This window comes from Eumetopias jubatus, unplaced genomic scaffold (assembly GCF_037043125.1).
Source record: "Eumetopias jubatus isolate StellerSeaLion01/CBP00866 unplaced genomic scaffold, mEumJub1_p1.0 scaffold_17, whole genome shotgun sequence".
Classification (NCBI taxonomy): domain Eukaryota; kingdom Metazoa; phylum Chordata; class Mammalia; order Carnivora; family Otariidae; genus Eumetopias; species Eumetopias jubatus.
In genome coordinates, this window is record NW_028274823.1 from 58542003 (window position 1) to 58562004 (window position 20002).

The following is a 20002-nucleotide window of genomic DNA, read 5'->3' on the forward strand; positions in this document are numbered from 1 at the left end:
AGACCTGAAAAGCTTATTTCTTAAATTTTCCCTGATCATTTAAGTTATCTGTTGTTAAAGGTACTTACTTTGATTTATTATATTCAAATTCTATGTGTAGACAATCTTCAATGCCCACTTCCATCTTAATAGAGTTGTTAACATCAGGATATGTGGCAAGCTGGTGAACAATAAGATCATATTCTTTTATCAAATCTGTCAGTCTTCTTACTATTGTCACTTTAAGAAAATACCTACAAAGCCAACAGAGAGATAAGTTAAATCTCCTATTATAAATTTTAGTGTTTTAAATAAGCAAACATTGACTGCAACTCAGCTTTCTCCTTACTGATCCTTTGGGATCAACTTACTTCATTAAAGAGTTCTAATCTTTAAATGCTCCCACTATCAAAAAAAAAAAAAATACAAAGTGCAATTTTAAGAAGAGTGTACGTATTTTTAGATGCATTTGAAGTGCTATGGTCATGCCTTCCTGAGGAAATCTCTACCACTTTTTTTTTAATTTTATTGTTATGTTAATCACCATACATTACATCATTAGTTTTTGATGTAGTGTTCCATGATTCATTGTTTGTGTATAACACCCAGTGCTCCATGCAGTACGTGCCCTCCTTAATACCCATCAACAGGCTAACCCATCCCCCCACTCCCCTCCCCTCTAGAACCCTCAGTTTGTTTCTCAGAGTCCATAGTCTCTCATGGTTCGTCTCCTCCTCCGATTTCCCTCCCAATCTCTATCACTTCTTACCATATACCAAATGAGATTTGCTGGGAAACTAATGGATTTTGAGGTAATTCTGTTTACAAGACAAAAGGAAGTACCTAGGGGATGATTCATACAAAGGAATTATATGACTAAAACTTCTCAGGATGGCAGTCTCTAAATCTACGATAGAAGGCTCTTATTACCTCAGGTGAACATTAGCTAGACAAGACAAAATATTTGGCAGAATTCTTAAAAATCTGAAGTCTATCAGTCCAGAATTATAATCAGAAATTCTAATAAGACATTCAATAGTAGCCATTACTTTCTGGTTTTGACACCATCTACAGTTTGTCAATACATATTCATACCTCAAGCGGACATTGGCACCGATGTAAGATTCATATGGCTTTTCAACTTGCATAAATTCAAAATCATAACTTCTGCTCTGAGTTAATTCTCCAGGCAAGGCTAGTTCTTTCACTAGGTTTACAAATTCATGAGTATTACTCTTGTCATTGAAAAGTTCTACAAAATTTTAAAAAGCAAAAAAGACCAATTACATTTAATACCTATTTCATTAAAACCCAAACTTCTACCTCCAAAGCAAATAATTTTTACCAAAAGAATTAGTTGGATTTGTCTTTAATATACTAGAGCTATGAAATAAATTCCATTATCCTCATTATGCTCCACCTAAGCATAAAAAAAAAATTCAGTCGCACAGCACAATGAAAATTTCTATTATAAAAGATGTATTCATTCCTTTAATGTAGTTAAGGCTTGCCCAAAATGAAGCTGCTTTAACAGACACATTTCCAGGAATTATTTGAACTTCCTCCCTTCAAGGCAAAAAGCATTTATTGTTTTGCTTTAGTTAGGCAAATATATTACCTTGATAAAACTATAATATACAAAAGACTTACCAACTATCAGTGAATTACTATAACTTGCCCCTCAAGTATAATCTCATCTGGAATAGATATATAAACAAATATCTACCAATTCCAATTTTGATACTTTAAACATGTATAGTACATCTTAGAAAGCAAGATTTAAAACCTAGTTATGTATACTGTAATAGAAAGATCCATTTTTTTTCTCTTTTTCAATCTGCCATACCAAAAGATTTATACAGTTTAACTCCTACTAAACCAAGAATGCCTCTGAAATACATGTGTGGAAATGTACACAAGCTGATCTAAGTCAAGAAGAAATTACACCTTTCTTTTTCACATGGAATTTTCTGACAGGTGAGTCTGGCTACAGGCACACACTAGGTTAGGAAGACAAATGGCGTGGGTAATTAGAAAGTGAAGGATGAAGGTGACACTGGTAATTGTAAAGCTGGTGAAAAATGTAGGCAGATGGAAATTTCAGTGAGTCAACTAATTTACTCGAATTATTTTTCAAGGCTGGTAATTTACATAACTCCTTTCATTTTTAGTAATTAAGTTTAATAACAAATAAAGGCAGGATGAGTCAAGTATTTAACACAATTCAAAGAAACATGATTTAATGTTTATAAAATAAATCCTCTCCTTTATTATGCAAAATCAATTCCTTCTTTCCACAAAACTAATTTGTAATTCAAGAATTTAAGTGCCAAATCCAACCCTCTTCAAACTCAGTTATTAAAAAAAAAAAAAAAAGTAATACTATTTTAAAACTCACCAATTTGACCTACAAATTCAATTCTAATTCCTTGGTGCTCTAGCCTCTTTCCAGGTTGCTTAAAGGCTAGGTTTACCTGCCAAAACATGAAATTATAAAATATGTTAACAATCCTTTGAGTGGGCCTACTGATAGATTCCTTCCAGATGAATGCAATATATAAATATTTCAGGTATTCATTTCTGAAGTTTGAGACACCACCACATACCTAGATCATTATGACTTTACAGCACCAGAGAAGGTATAACTTACTCATATACAATCACTTACACATACACTTAAAAGCACCTGCTTTGTTAGGAAGGAATCCTTTCTAAGTTGGAGAACTATAAAGACTCAAATCAAAAAAAGGGAAAATTTGCAACTAATCAAATGTGTTTTCTGGTCAAATAGTTAAACAATTCTACACAATAGCATTTTAATGTAAGGTAATCACTAATTTCAGGAATTTACCTAAAAGACCACTTTAGCTCTCTGTAACCAAAAATATATTATATTTCCTAACCTTAAAAGCAATGTTTATTCCCCTGAATCTGCTACTCACTCTAAAAACAGAATGTCCAAAGACTGAAATTTTGTATTTGTATGATTTACCTTACATATTTTGGAAGTAAAATATATAACCTTGAAATCCTAAATTTACATCTGCCAAATAGAAGCCTTAATTTTATAAATCTTTTAGTTTGACAAAGTATCTATAAAGTACAGACATATTAAAAAAATTTTCCAAATGTTTAAGGATTAGCTAACATACATAAAAACATACTTTCAGATTTATTCTTTACTATAAAAAATATTAACATGACTCTCAAAAGCTTTTTTAACTAATGCTTCTCAAAAGGTAACAGTAATCAAGGGCCAATAAAAACAGAGATCCAATTACTTCTGTTTGTAAACTATATTAACTAAAATTATTCACTTTTCTTTATCTTCCATACTGTAACCAGAATGAGTTAGTTACTTGCCTTCCAAATTAATATCTCAGAGAAAGAAGCAAATAATTAAATAGTGGTACATCATATGATGGAATATTATTAATGTTTAAAAATAATAAGATCAAAGAATTTTTAATGATGTGGGAAGATGTGCATGATATGTTACATGAAGGAAGCATGGTCAAATTGTATACAAGCATAATGCCAATTATATTTTTTTTAATTACACAAAAGAAATACTCTTAAAGCAGTTACTTCTGGAATGTATAATTATGAGTAATTTTGTCTTCTTCGTAATTTTCAAGGTTTTGTTTTTTTACAATGGTCAATACTTTCAAAGTCAGAAAAATACTTGAAAAAAGTATATCAGAGGATTCACATATACTAACAAGTTGAATTTTAGGTTTGAACTACAAATAATACAAGCCTAACTCCCAGCTATTTCACAAGCCAGGCAGTAATTAGAGCTACTCTCTAATTTACACTAATAAAGCACATAAAAACAGAGTACTTCTTAAAATGTCTATCTGGCAACAGATTTGGGGAATGTCTTCATCGAAACATGGCTGTGTCTGATATTTTTAAATTTACAGTTCTTCAAAAAATACTTTGAAACCATACTATTAAGGTAGAAATTTAAAGTTATTCCATTTTTCTACCAAATTGCCTAAACTCTGAAATTGTCCTTGGTCTCCCACTGATGTCAAAACACAATTGCTTTTAAGCTTAATGCAAGATATTCTGGAATCTGAAGGATCCCAGGGTTGGAAGGCATAATTAAGCATTTTTATTTAAAAGCTGTTCTGCAAGGGAGCATAGAAACATAAATGAAACTATGTGAACTGAGTTAAAGAATTTTAATACTAACTCCTACACTTTTGTAACTTTTATAATTTCAAACATAAAATAGTTCCAAGAACAGCACAAGGAAATCCTACATAATCTTTATTCAGATTCATCATGTTTATGTTTTGTCCTATATGATTTATCATCTCTCTCTCTATATATAGACGTCTGTGCATACATATACAACTTTTTTTCCACAGTTGAGAATAATTTGGAGACATCATGCTCCCCTACCCATAAACACTTCATGTGTACCTAAGAAAATAATCTTTTAATCACAGTGCAAATATCAAAATCAGGAAACTTATAACTCCATAGATTATATTCAAATTCCAACACTGTGCCAATAACGTACTTTACACCCTTTTTTCCTCCTATCCAGGCTCCAATCCAGGATCACATTACTTTTAGTTATGTCTCTTTAGTCTCCTTTAATCTCAAACATTCCTCAGTCATTGCTTTTTTTTTTTTTTTTTGGTGAGAGCACACGCACAAGCAGGTGGGGAGAGGCAGAGAAAGAGAACGTCTAGGCTCAGCACTGAGCCCAACATGGGACTGAATCCTGAATCTCAGGACCCAGAGATCATGACCTGAGCCACAATCAAGAATCGGACGCTTAACCAACTGAGCCATCCATGTGCCCGCAATCATTGCCTTTCTTGACCTTGATGTTTTTTAATACAGGTCACTTATTTTGTTGAACAGCCCTCAATTTGGGTTTGTTTGATATTTTATCACAGTTAGACTCAGCTTATGCATTTTTGGCAAGAATACCACAGAAATGAAGTTGTGTCCTTCTCAGTGTATCTTATTAGGAAGTACATGATGCCAAGCGTGATTTTAACTTTGATCACTTAATCAAGGTGATCTACCAGGTTTCTCCAATTTAAAGTTACTATTTTTTCCCTTTATTATAAGTAATTTGAGAAATGTGAGACAATGTATACCTCTTTAAAAGGCCATGAAAACAAAACATAGGGAAACTGTATATAAAACATATTCACTGCCTTAACAAGCCAATCTCAAACTCATTTTTCAGCATCTAATATTCTGTAGATGTCTCAAATAATGCTGTCTTCAGGAGCTGTGTAAGGAGTAAAATTCATCTACACTGTGTTTAAGACACACGTCCATCAACGTACTACACACCATTTATAGTATCATTTACAATGAATTACTGAGATATCTGCACTTTATTGTTGCTGAATACTGTGGTTATCCAAAATTAATTTCCAACTGCTACCAGAAGAATGTGGTCCATATTCATATTGATGAAAGATACTGCGATAATATTCTTTGTTTAAAGAATTAAACTATAGGGCGCCTGGGTGGCTCAGTTGGTTGAGCAACTGCCTTCAGCTTGGGTCATGATCCTGGAGTCCCAGGATTGAGTCCCGCATGAGGCTCCCTGCTCAGCGGGGAGTCTGCTTCTCCCTCTGACCCTCCCCCCTCTCATGTGCTCTCTCAAATAAATAAATAAATAAAATCTTTTAAAAAAGATAAGGAATTAAAACTATAAAGCCCTACAATCTCAGAATAAACATATACCTTTGTTCACTTTTGTAACAAGGAATAGAGAGTTCATTATAGGTGGCTTGGCCCTGGCAACACCACTTCAAGACAATTTACTTATCACTGACCAACCTAAAAGAATCTTAAGGAATTATACCTTATGAACCCACCAAAAATATACCCAAATGACTATCAAATTTTTCACAATTATTGTGCCTCAATAATTAAACATGCAATCAGTAAGACTCTCTCAAAATTATTCAGAAGGTAAATAGTGATACAAGCTGTATTTCAAAAAGAGGAAACCTAGCTCAAATATATATCATAAAAAATTTAGGATACAGTCCAACTGTTCTAGACTTAAAGAAGAATTGTCACTTGAACATGAACCAAAGCAGTAAATACTCTACCCAAGGATTAAAAAAAAATCTGAGTAAGTACCTTTTCAGAATTTCTCTATTTATCTTGTAATAATCTACACAGTCCCACTTGTCTTAAGAAATGCTTCAAAAATGGGGCACCTGGGTGGCTCAGTTGGTTAAGTGTCTGCCTTCGGCTCAGGTCATGATCCCAGGGTCCTGGGATCAAGCCCTGCGTCAGGCTCCCTGTTTAGGGGGTGAGTCTGCTTCTCCCTCTCCTTCTGCCCCTCCTCCTGCTCATGCTCTCTCCCTCTCTCAAATGAATAAATAAAATCTTAAAAAAAAAAAATGCCTCAAAAACTCTCAAAAAACTTTTAGCAGATAACAATTAATTTTAACTTTAAAATGTATATGCTCTAAGAGTCCCCAGGAGTCCCCAAACAATTCAACGGGGAATGAATATTCTTTTTAACAACAGTGCTGGAACAACTGAATATCAACATACAAAGGAATGAAGTTGGATCCCTACCTCATGCCATATACAAATTTGAAATGGATCAAAGACCTAAATGTAAGAAGCACAATTACAAAATTCTCAGAAGAAAACAGAGGTATAAATCTTCACTGCTTTGGATGGACAATGGTTTCTTAGATAACACCAATGCATGAGCAACCAAACAAAAAAATAGATAAATTGGGACTTCATCAAAATTTTAAAACTTTAGTGCTTCAAAGACACCATCAAGAAAGTGAAGACCCAAAAAGAAAACAGGAAAGAAAGAAAGAAGGAAGAAAGAGAGAGAGAGAGAGAGAGAGAGAGAGAGAGAGAGAGAGAAAGAAAGAGAGAGAGAGAGAGAGAGAGAGAAAGAAAGAGAGAGAGAGAGAGAGAGAGAGAGAGAGAGAAAGAAAGAAAGAAAGAAAGAAAGAAAGAAAGAAAGAAAAGAAAAAAAGAAAGAAAGAAAGAAAGAAAGAAAGAAAGAAAGAAAGAAAGAAAGAAAGAAAAAGAAAGAAAAAGAAAGAAAGAAAGAAAGAAAGAAAGAAAGAAAGAAAGAAAAGAAAAGAAAAGAAAAGAAAGAAAAAGGCAATTCAGAGAACAGGAGAAAATGTTTGTGAAATATAACTGATAATGGACTTGTATCCAGCATATGTAAAGAACTCTTGTAACTCACAATAAAAAGACAACCAAATAAAAAAAGGTCAAAGGATATGATTAGACTTTTCTCCAAAGATTTCTCCAGCAGCAAGCATGTGAAAAGGTGCTCAGTATTAGTCGTTAGGGAAATGCAAACCAAAACCATAATGAGACACCACTTCATACCCACTAAAATGGCCATAATAAATACATACACTAAGTGCTGCCAAGAAACTGAAGAAACTGGAACCCACACAGATTGCTAGAAAGAATGTAAAATAGTGCAGCTGCTTTAGATAAGATTGGCAGTTCCTCTAAAAGTTAAACACAAAGTTAACATATGACCCAGCAGTTCCACTCCTACATATACACACAAGAGAAATGAAAACATATATTCACACAAAAACTTGTGCACAAATGTATAGCATTATTCATAATAGTCAAAAAGTAGAAACCCAACCGTCTGCAACTGATGAAAAGATAAAGGAAATGTGGTATATCCATATTCCACATGGATATATATTGGAATATTAATCATAAGAAAGGATGGTTTGATACATACTATATGAACAAACCTTGAAAACATTATGCTAAAGGAAATAAGTCAGACACAAAAGGACAAATCTTATATGACCATCTTTAAGAAATAACTAGAACAAATTTACAGAAAAACAAAGTGGACCAGAAGTATCCAGGGACTGGGAGAAAAAGGAAATGGGTAGTTATTGTTTAATGGCTACAAAGTTTCTGTGTGGGGTGATGCATAAATTTTGGAAATAATGGTGATGCTTCTACAACCTTGTGAATGTAATTAATGCCACTGAACTGTACACTTAAAAATGGTTAAAATGGCAAATTTTATTATATATAATTTTTACCAATTTTTTTGAAAGGAATGAACCTTTAAAGCAACTGCTAAGTGAAAGGAGCCAGACAGAAAAGGCTATATATTGTATGATTCCATTTATATAAAATGTCCAGAATAGGTCAATCCATACAGAAAGAAATCAGATTTGTAGATTAGTGGTTGCTAGGTGTCTCAGTTCATTCAGGTTGCTGTCACAAAATACTGTATACAGGGTGGCTTATAAACAACAGAAATTTACTGCTCACAGTTCAGGAGGCTGGGAAGTTGAAGATCAGTGGGCCAGCAGATGTGGTGAGAGCTCTCTTTCTGATTCACAGATGGCTATGTTCACTGTGTTCTTACATGGCTGAAGGTATAAGGGAGATAAGAGCACTAATCCCATTCTCAAGGGCTCTGTCCTCATGACCTAATCATGTCCCAAAGGTCCCATCTCCAAATACCATCACACTGAGGATTAGGTTTCAACACAAATTTTATGAGGGCACAAACATTCAGTCTATGGCACTAAGGAAGTAAATGCTAATGGTATGGTGTTTCTTTTGGGGTGATGAAATGTTATGGGATTAGTGGTGATGGCTGCACAAAGAAAAAACACTGACTTGTACATTTTAATAGGGTGAATTTCTTGGTATATGAATTATACTCAATAGGCTATCTTTTTTTTTTTTGAAAAGAAAGTAAATGTTGCAAATTGACCAATGGAACAGAACACACAATCTCTGTTTTTGACAAAGGTGATACTGCAGTGCTGTGAGGGAAAGGATAAATGTTTTGGGTTCATGAGATATCCACACAGGGGAGTAAAAAAAAAAAAAAAACTAGGCTTAACTCCTAGGTCGCAAAGACAAAAGCAACCCCAAACAAACTGAGGATCTAAATGTGAAGTGTAAAATAAAAAAATTACAGGAGAAAGCTAACAGGAGGATATCTTCATGAAGGTAGGCAAAGATTTCTTAAATAGGATACAAAACACACAAACAAAAAGGAAACATAACATTTACCGTGTATTAAAATTAAGAACTATTCATCAAAAGACACCAGTAAGATAGTGCAAAGTCACACCAGAAAGTGAGAGAAAATATTTACAACACATATACAAAGGACCCTACATTGAGAAGCATAAAAGCCTCTTATCAAGAACACACAAAAAACTATTACACACCAATAAGAAAAAAAGTCAACTGAGTAGAAAAACGAGCTCTCCTCACCCCCCAAAAATAGGCACTTCATGAAAGATATAAAATGGTCAATAAGTCTACGAAAGGTTGCTCAATTTCAACGGATGTCAGGGAAATCAAAATTAATACCATGTAACAACCAAGAGAATGATACCATGAGAAGAAAAGCCATAGACTAAGAAAAAACATTTGCAGAAGACACATCTGGTAAAGGACTGTTACCCAAAACATACAAAGAACTCTTAAAACTCAACAAGAAAACAAACAATCCAATTAAAAAGTAGGCAGAAATCCCTATCAAAATACCATCAACTTCTTTCAAAGAAATGGAACAAATATCCCTAAAATGTGTATGGAACCAGAAAAAGACCCCAAATAGCCAGAGGACTGTTGGAAAAGAAAAGCAAAGCTGGTGGTATCACAATTCCGGACTTCAAGCTCTATTACAAAGCTGTAATCATCTAAACAGTACGGTACTGGCACAAAAACAGACACATAGATCAATGGAACAGAATAGAGAGCCCAGAAATGGACCCTCAACTACATGGACAACTAATCTTTGTCGAAGCAGGAAAGACTGTCCAATGGAAAAAAGACAGTCTCTTCAACAAATGGTGTTGGGAAAACTGGACAACCACATGCAAAAAAATGAAACTGGACCGTTTCCTTACACCTCACACAAAAATAGATTCAAAATGGATGAAAGACCTAAATGCGAGACCGGAATCCATCAAAATCCTTGAGGAGAACGCAGGCAGCAACCTCTTCGACCTCAGCCGCAGCCACTTCTTCCTAGAAACATCACCAAAGGCAAGGGAAGCAAGGGCAAAAATGAACTACTGGGACTTCATCAAGATAAAAAGCTTTTGCACAGCAAAGGAAACAGTCAACACAACCAAAAGACAACCGACAGAATGGGACATTTGCAAATGACATATCAGATAAAGGGCTAGTATCCAAAATCTATAAAGAACTTATCAAACTCAATACCCAAGGAACAAATAATCCAATCAAGAAATGGGCAGAAGACATGAACAGACAGTTCTGCAAAGACGACATCCAAATGGCCAACAGACATGTGAAAAAGTGCTCAACATCACTCAGCATTAGGGAAACACAAATCAAAATCTCAATGAGATACCACCTCACACCAGTCAGAATGGCTAAAATTAACAAGTCAGGAAATGACAGATGTTGGCGAGGATGTGGAGAAAGGGGAACCCTCCTACACTGTTGGTGGGAATCCAAGCTGGTGCAGCCACTCTGGAAAACAGTATGGAGGTTCCTCAAAAAGTTGAAAACAGTGGGCACCTGGGTGGCTCAGTCAGTTAAGCGTCTGCCTTTGGCTCAGGTCATGATCCCAGGCTCTTGGGATTGAGTCCCACATCGGGCTTCTTGCTCAGCAGGGCGCCTGCTTCTCCCTCTGCCCCTGTCTACCACTCCCCCTGCTCTCACTCTCTCTGACAAATAAATAAATAAAATCTTTAAAAAAAAAAAAAAGTTGAAAATAGAGTTATCCTACGACCCAGCAATTGCAATACTGGGTATTTACCCCAAAGAAACAAATGTAGTGATCCAAAGGGGCACCTGCATCCCAATATTTATAGCAGCAATGTCCACAATAGCCAACCTGTGGAAAGAGCCTAGATGTCCATCCACAGATGAATGAATAAAGAAGATGTGGTGTATATATATACAATGGAACATTATGCAGCCATCAAAAAAATGAAATCTTGCCATTTGCAATGACGTGGATAGAACTAGAGGGTATTATGCTAAGCGAAATAAGTCAATCAGAGAAAGACAATTATCATATAATCTCACTAATATGTGCAATTTGAGAAACAAGACAGAGCATCATAGGGGAAGGGAGGGAAAAATGTATCAAGACGAAACCAGAGAGGGAGACAAACCATAAGAGACTTTTAATCTCAGGAAACAAACTGAGGGTTGATAGAGTGAAGGGGGGCGGGAGGGATGGGGTGGCTGGGTGATGGACATTGGGGAGGGTATGTGCTATGGTGAGTGCTGTGAACTGTGGAAAAAAATAAATTAAAAAAAAAATAAAAAATAGGCAGAAGATCTGAACAGGCACCTCACTAAAGAAGATACACACTTGGCAAATAAACATAGAAAAAATGTTCAACATCATATTACCAACTACACACCTATTAAAATAGACCAAATCCGGAATGCTAACAACATCAAATGTTGGCAAGGATGTGGAGCAACAGGAACTCTCAGTCATTGCTGAAGGAATGCAAAATAGTAGCATTACACTGGAAGACAGTTTGGCAGTTTCTTATAGAGCTAAAGATAGGCTTACCATACAATCCAGCAAGCACACTGCTAGGTATTCATCCAAATGGGTTGAAAACTTATGCCTATATAAAAACGTGCACACAGATTTTACAGCAGCTTCGTTCATAACTGCCAAAACTTGGAAGCAACCAAGATGTCCTTCAGTAAGTGAACAGATAAATAAACTGTGGTACATCTTGATAATGGAATATTATTCAACACTAAAGAGAAATGAGCTATAAAGCTGTAAAGACACAGAGGAACCTTAAATGTGTATTACTAAATGAAAGAAGCCAGTATGAAGAGGCTAGATACTGTATGATTCCAACTACATGACATTCTGCAAAAAGCAAAACTATGGAACAATATAAAGGTCAGTGGTTTGGCAGGCAAGACAGGAAAGATGAACAGGCAGAACAAAGAGGATTTTTAGGGCAATGAAAATACATGATAAGGATGGACATATATCATTATACATTTGTCCAAACCCACAGAATAACAACACCAAGAGCGAACCCTCAGGTAAACTACGGACTGGGTGATTATAATGTGTCAATGTAGGTTCACCCTTGGTAAAAACTGTGCCGTCTGGTGAATGAGATCAATAATGGGAGAGGCTATGCATGTGTAGGGGCAGGAGGCATATAGAAAATACCTGTACTTCCCTCTCAATTTTGTTATAAACCTAAAACTGCTCTAAAAAAATAATTCTTTAAAAAAAAAAAGATTTGGAAAAAAAGTGTGCAGACAGAAATTCACATGTCAAGAATCATAAAAGGAATTTATTCTTGCTTTGGTTGGGATGTCAGACTCTCAGAAATCCAAAATCATATCTAAGGTATGAAGGATTTTTATGCAAAGACACTATAATGCAAAACCAAGTTTGGAAACCAATTATTCAGTCCAACTTCCCTAATTTTAAAGTGAGATCCACAAAGTTAAATGACTGCCCAGAGTTACCTACCAAGTCAGGGGTAAAGTCAAGACTAGATCTTCCAACTCTAACCCAATGATCTTTTTATTATACTCAGGTATTTCAGAAAGCCTAGACTTGTTCTTAGAGAACATGCTGGGTCACAGGTAACCAATGCTTGTTTTCCTCTCTTTCTTTAAAGTTTTCTTTTCAAAGTACTCATAAGTCACCTATTTAATAACCTATTCTAAAGGTATGCCAGGAATCAATATTAATAGCAGTTACAACACTTGCAAAAAAGAGAAAACCAAACATCATGTACCCCTCTGGAAAAAAAAAACACACCACCACACATACTCTTGCCAAAAGAACTGAACTTGACTCTGATCAAGCTTCTAGAAACAGCTACCAATTTACAGGCAACAACTGTATCATGAGTATGCAATCACAGAGAACTCTATAGTTTGAGTGTCTCAGGTTCTTCAAAGTATAAGAACAGAAAGGCATGAAGAGGGAATGTGAGATTAAAAGAGATTTAAAAGCCATATCAATCTGTTTAAGGGAGCAAGACTAAACAATTAAGAAACACAAGGAACTTTATTATTATAAAATCAGCATAGTGATTTCTTTTGAGAGGAAGAGGCTATGTTTGGGATCAGACACAGGGGTAGCTGGCAAAGTTCTCCTTGAATAGTGATTACAAGAAAACATGCCTTATGATTATTTGTTTTGTGGTTTTCAATATGTGTTTTATTTTACAATAAAAGGTTAAAAATGAAAAAAATTTCAGGTCAATAAATAATCAGATTCCAGATACAGTATCTTCTAAGTAACAGAAAATATTTATCCATAAATTATCATTTTTTAAAATGTAATCTGTAGTTATTGATTAGGACTACATATGACGCCAAAAATGTAATCTGAAGGTACACTATTTTCTATAAACCACACTGAAGTAGCTTTTATTCCCCTTCAATTCCCATCTTCCTTTATTTGTCCTAAAAACATCAGCCACAAACTCCTAACTAGCCCAGATGACATAAGATCACTTTAAACCAGACAGTAATTGTTCCCTACTAGACTTAAAAACAAACAAAAAAGGGGCACCTGGCTGGCTCAGCCAGTAGAGCACGTGACTTTTCTTTTTTTCAGGTGGGCTCCACACCTGGCCCAATGTGAGACTTGAATTCACCACACCTAGATCAAGACCTCAGCTGGGGTCAAGAGTCGGATGCCCAACCAACTGAGCCACCCAGGCACCCCTAGAGCACTGGACTCTTGATCTCAGTCAGGGTCGTGAGTTCAAGCCCTATGTTTGGCTTGGAGCCTACTTAAAAAAAAATTATGATTAATGAGTATTAATCATATTCGCTAAGGTATAAGATTACTTTTATACCTCACTTGATAAGGAAAAGAGGGAAAAGTGAAACCTTACAGAAGGGATCACAGATGTACCTGACCATGCACAGATACATTCCAAATGTACATTAAGTCCTCTACAGAGTACCAAGGAATGAGATCAACAGACACAATGGTAGTAGTGCAGAGAGATAAGCTATAAAGAATGAAACATTTAAAGATATACTAAAGAGTTATCTCCAATCTAACTCAACTTAATGTATAAAAGGAGAAACAAACTCTGAGTGGATCACAGCCCCATTGGAGAAAGTGAAGCAAAACAGATGCACAGTCACAAACACAAAATTCTGCTTGCAATTTTAGACTCTGCCCCTGTAACCCTTCCGGTTTAAGAATCTTTCCTTTAATGTTCTAATGAATCAAGGATTTTAGCTGACCTTCTAAAAAAACTTTCCATCTCTAACAAAATCATTCATATTTAGAAACAGTACAGACAACTTTGATGACTAATTCTAATATCCTACAACTAGGTACTTCTCACAAACAAAAGATTTACCTTTCCTGAAACAGATTCTCCGTCATAAAAAAGATAGTGTTTTTCTACTTTGCCATCTTCAGTTTTCATTTCGGCCATTTTCCTGGTTTCTCCATCATTAAGGACAACATCGATCTCACAAATGGGTCCAAAAAAGCCTCCAAGAAAACTCTGAAATAAAAGGAAAATGCTCATAATTATGTTTTGTCACTACATTTTGTAATTCAAATCTATCTATCTCTGACCTACAGTTAAACAGACTACAAATCTGTAAGTACAACATGGAAATAAGAACTTATATTAAATTCTACATCAAAACTAAACAAATTTAGTATAACAAGGTACATACAGCTAATACTGTACTGTACATTAAAATTTGTTAGAGGACAAATTCATATTGTATGTTTTTTACCAGTTTTTTAAAAAACAAAAAGAAAATTAAAATTTAAACATGCTATAATTTCAATCATTTCCATAGGTAACCACTATAAATAATCAATTACTACCATATACCAAAAATCTAAAAAATTAATTCTTAACATCTGGATTTGAAAAGTTACCTTTAGTTATACTTCTATGCTGTTATTTCATATGCAGAACTCATACAATCCAAATTATGTGTACAAATCCAAATGAATTATTACAATGTACTATTTACTATAAAACGTACTGCTATATAGGTCTGAACAGGATGTGTTACACATCCACCAACAAGAGAATGGATACATAAATTTTATTCTATATTCATACAGTAGGCAAAGAAATGAGACACAACTATACACAGGATAACTTTCACACATACTATATAATTCCATTTATTAAAAAGCCAAAAACATGTAGCATACATTATAGCATCAGAAGTCAGGAAGTGGTTAGAAGAAAGCACAGAGGGAGTTTCTGGGGTGCTAATTAAGTTGTTTATCTGAGCACTTCACACATAGGTTTGTTCACTTTGTGAAAATACATCAAGCTATATACTTATTTGCACACTTTTTTGTACTTCAATGTTAAACATGTGCACGTGTGTGCACGCGCACACACACACACACACACACACTGTATTCCCTAACGTGGCCTACATATATCTGGCTCTATCCATCTCTCCAGCCACACCAGTCTCAAATTATCCAAGTTAATCAAATTTGCCAGGTTCCTTCTTGTCCTAGACCAAGTATCTTTAACCTAATTCAGCCTGTGAGTCTCAGTCTGACTTATTTCCATAAAGAGGCCTCCCATACCTTCCTAAATTGAAACCAGAGTCTCCAAATTTAGGCCTCACAACACCATGTAGTTTTATTACTTCATCATTTGTGATAACATGTGATTATTCAATACCTGAATCCCTGACTGAACTGTAAACTCCATGAGGACAGATACTTTATCCTTTGCTCATCACTGAAGACAGTGGCTAGGGGTAGTGTGTGGCATTTAGTAGAAAGCATTCAAATACCTATTGAGTGTTAAATTAATTTTGAATAAAACACATACTGTCCTGATAATAAAAAATAAATGGATACACAAAAGAAATTAGTTAAATCCGGAATATCTGGAAAGACGAGACCTCCCTGAGGAAGTTAGCTTTGGTGCAGTAGCTAAGTCTAGAGCAAGAACTTGCATCAAGCCTCAGTTCTGTCCTCAGGTGGCAGAGTAACAGCAAGCAAGCTAATGATCCTCTTAAAACTCTGCAGGACACAGGGTGATACTATGATCAAAGTAGACAGTGTTTCCTTAAACTCTGAGCTTGCTTTTTTGTTATTAATCCTTTATTAACAAAAAGATTATAATTTCAAGAAATCAACTCAAAGAATTGCCAGATTTGTACTTGTGACATACTACAAAGACACAGCATTTTTTCCTTTCAACAATGTTTTTCTTATTTTTATTGTTATGTTAATCACCACATCATTAGTTTTGGATGTAGTGTTCCATGTTTCATTGTTTGTGCATAACACCAATGTTTTAATCTTTCCTGGCAACATTACAAATAACAAAGTCAATTTTAACCATAAAATTAATTTTAATCAGAAAACTATTCTGAACTTAGAATGAAAAACATCAATGATAGGTCACATGCAATGCCCCTTCCCAGTCAGCTTTCATACTCCAAGTTTTGTACTCCAAACTTGCTCAAAATGGTGTATTTTTTCCTAAGGGCTACAGATATGAAAATGTACAGCAGCTCAAAAATCAGGCTGCTGATATTTACTAATTCTCGACTATGTGCAAACTACAGAGCCAGCCAGGGTAGGGGGAAGCTGCTATGGGAAGAGCAATTCTGAAAGGGTAGAAGACAACAGCCTCATTTAAGATAAAATAGAAGCAGGAAAATAAAATTTAATTTTCTCATCCCCCCTTAAAACATCCCAGAGATGCTTCTGGGAAAAATGAGATTTGAAAACTATAAAAATTGTTTTACGGATAAAAGGAAATACTATGGTAACTTTTTCCACATATGGATACTTAACACAAAGTGCTGAACTTGGGATTTGAAAGCTGATATTAAAAGACCAAGTAATCAGGGGCACCTGGGTGGCTCAGGTCATGATCCCGGGGTCCTGGGATCGAGCCCCACATCGGGCTCCCTGCTCCGCGGGAAGCCTGCTTCTCCCTCTCCCACTGCCCCTGCTTGTGTTCCCTCTCTCGCTGTGTCTCTCTCTGTCAAGTAAATAAAATATTTAAAAAAAAATAAAAATAAAAGATCAAGTAATCAAAAATAACAAAATCAAAATTGCCACTAATTAAAGTGGTGTAAGAGACTGAAGTCTTATAAAACTTCACAATTAACCAATAACGTAAACAGTCTTATTTTGACACCATAGATAAAAATGAAAAATTCCTAGGCATTAAAAATATGTGAAAGCTATGTGTTACCCTCTATTACTTTTTGTATGCACGAAGTATTTCATAACTAAAAATTTAAAAAGCACTTACTTTTCAACACAATCAAAACACTAAGATGGGGAGAGACTAGAAGGTATTTTTAAAAGCTTAGTTACAACACATGCCTAATAGGTTGAGTAATAAGCTACAGTACCTTGACAAGGTTTACAGAGAATTGAGCACCAGGTTAACATCCAGTTTTTCACACTAGGACACATCAAAAATGAACTAGTCTTACTAAAAGTCTCAAGAAAACTGTTGATGTCTTACATTTAACAAGTAGACGACAAAGAGAAAAAATATCTGAGAAAAGTTTGTCTTTTTTGTTTTCCTTCTAAAAGGAGTTGAAAGAAAAAGATTTCTCTACCCAAAGTCTTGCTTTTGAAGTTTCTATTGCAAGATGTGCATCTTCTGTCATTTCAAAGAAAATGTAAAAGAAAACTTAAGATCTTTTTTTAAAATTATTCACAAATTATAATAATTCTCCTGATATATAGAGAGGAAACAAAATACATAACTGACAGGATGGTGAAGACTAAGAGGTGGAAAGGGAATGCAAACTGTAAAGGTTAGGATACATTAACACAGACTTTTGCTGAAATTACAAAAAAAAATTTTACAGTGAAAGACTACTCAGTTCTGGCAAAGATAGCTTAAGTGAGCATTCAGAATATGAGATTTTCAGGAGCAGTATTAGACAGGAATATACAAGTCAAAACTCAGGTAGCCTTTAAATAACTAGACTGCAATATATATGACTATTAAAAGATTATAGCATTGTTTTTACAGTTTTCTACTTGTAGCCTAACCCTCATTATCACCTGTAGGTCAATTTAAGATTTTTCATATAATTCATAAACCCCTACTGAGCATTACCATCCAGCAAAATTGCATGTGGATGTTAAAAGTCAACAAATTTTCTAGCCCTCACTGAAGAAATTTCACTCCTTCCAGTGGATGTAAAGAAATGCAACTCAAGGTGAGTGGAAAGGGAGACTCTCAAAATTTACACAAGCAATGAAACAGCAAATTTTCATGCACAGATTGCATTTATGCCCATTTCAGTGTTATAAAGCTTTACAATTTAATGTTTGACGAGTAACTTGAAAATTGCTCTTAAACTAATTTTTAAAATAAGCAAAAAAGCTTTTAAGTCTTCTTGGCAAAGTATATTCAATTAAAGAAGACTTCCCTCTCTGACTAGGCAAGGTCTCCCAATACTTGTTAGATTTATCACAACTGTTATTTCCACGTTAAACAAATAATTACACAAATAGAGATGTTTACCTCCCTCTAGACTGTAAGCTACAAGAGAGCAAGGGCTGTTTCAGTTTTGCTAGCGGCCCTTGGGTACGCCCAAATAATTATTTGTTGCATGAAAAAAAAGGCCCCAAGTTTAAGAATGAATATGCCTGTCTTTACTTTTCTAATTTTAATCAAATCAACACGCCTTCTGAGTTTAAAATGCATTTATTCAAAACAACTTTTTTTTTTTTTTTTTTTTTAAGTAAACCTAGCTTCGTCTTCAGCCAAAAGTCTCAAGCAGTTTACTGAACCGGTGAGTTTTGGGAAAGCTGATAGTATCAGGAGAGCACACAGTAGGCGCTCAACGTATGCTTGCTAAATGAAACGAATACCATAAAGTGAGCTAAATGAGATCCAATCTAGAGGAGATAGCCAACACAAAGTTAAAGGTATCGTGCCCACGCCAGTGCTTCCCACTAACTGGTTAGAGTACTCTGACTTCCCTCCCTTCTCTGTTCCCTAGGCCATTTCAACATCCCAAAGCGTTAAGTTTCAAGAAAATGGCTTGGGGAAGGAAATGAGAGCCAGAGCTTAAACTAGCGGGCACAAAACCAGTGTGCTTTGAATTAAAGACGTCCCCACTTCAATGTCCTTTCCTTTTTCTCTCCCGTTCTACAAGTGTCAACATCAAGGCTGAACTGGGGTCAAGATATCGCCGAATGTCACCACATCGAGATAAAAACAAAAACGTGGAGTTTATCAATCCCGTGACACACTGGAAGAGAGTGACCCAGTCCCCCCCACCCCAGCCCGGAACTGGGGGACTCCCGGGTCACTCCACCTGAAGGGAAGCAAGGCTGTCCGGAAGGAGCGGAGGGACTGGCTACCTTGGAAGGGGAGGCGGCGCTGAGCCCCCGCACAGGCGGGGTCCGAGTACCCAGCCAGGGCCCCCAAAGCCGGTCGAGGAAGGCGGGCAGAGGCTCCGACATGGCCAGGAGAGCGCGCCACCGCCCGCAGGTGCTCGGGCCTCTGCGAGACCGGGAAGAGGCGGCACTGCCGCCCGCCCTTCCCCGATCCCGCGGCGGCCAGACAGGCCTAACCCCGCTCCCCGCCCTGCTGGCTGCCCCCCTCCTGACGTTGCCCTCCGCCCCACCCGGGACACCAAGCCAGCCGTTGGCCGTCCCGCCGCGCGCTCTGAGGCCAGAGCTGGAGGCGAGCGCGCGGGCAGCACCGCGCACTCACCATTGTCAGCGCCGCCGCCGCGTCCCCACCACCTCACTCCGCTTCCCTCAGAACTCCTAGTCCAGATTCCCTCCGCCCAAGCGCCCGTCACGTGACCTCGAGCCGCTGGCCGCACGTGATCCCTCCCTTCCTTTCCTCTCCTCCCCCTGCTCCAGTCCCCTCCCGGCCTCTTGCCCCGCCCCACTGGCCAGCCTGGCTCTCGAGGAGAGGCAGTTTGGAGGCGGGGCCTCGTGCTCCACCCTATACCCTAGGGGGCGGGGCCACCGAGTGCCGTAAGGTGGGAGGGGCCTGAGTGGACGCAGGCTCCTCAGGCCCTCCTC

The 20002-nt window shown here is 36.6% G+C and overlaps 1 protein-coding gene across 2 annotated transcripts in view; it reads right to left on the minus strand.

The window, feature by feature from the left end:
* Nucleotides 1–19790, minus strand: part of VPS26A (VPS26 retromer complex component A) — a 37954-nt gene extending 18164 nt beyond the window's left edge. Inside the window, exons 1-5 of one of the 2 annotated variants that reach the window (XM_028109710.1) lie at nt 19683–19790; nt 14337–14486; nt 2378–2453; nt 1075–1231; nt 69–233 (exon numbers count right to left, since the gene is read on the minus strand). In XM_028109710.1, the coding sequence (XP_027965511.1) occupies nt 69–233; nt 1075–1231; nt 2378–2453; nt 14337–14486; nt 19683–19685 (551 nt within the window). In that variant the 5' untranslated portion in view covers nt 19686–19790. Of the gene's footprint in view, nt 1–68; nt 234–1074; nt 1232–2377; nt 2454–14336; nt 14487–19327; nt 19462–19682 lie in introns of those variants that run through there. The other variant, XM_028109709.1, reaches the window with a different exon arrangement.
* Nucleotides 19791–20002: the final 212 nt, after the last annotated feature.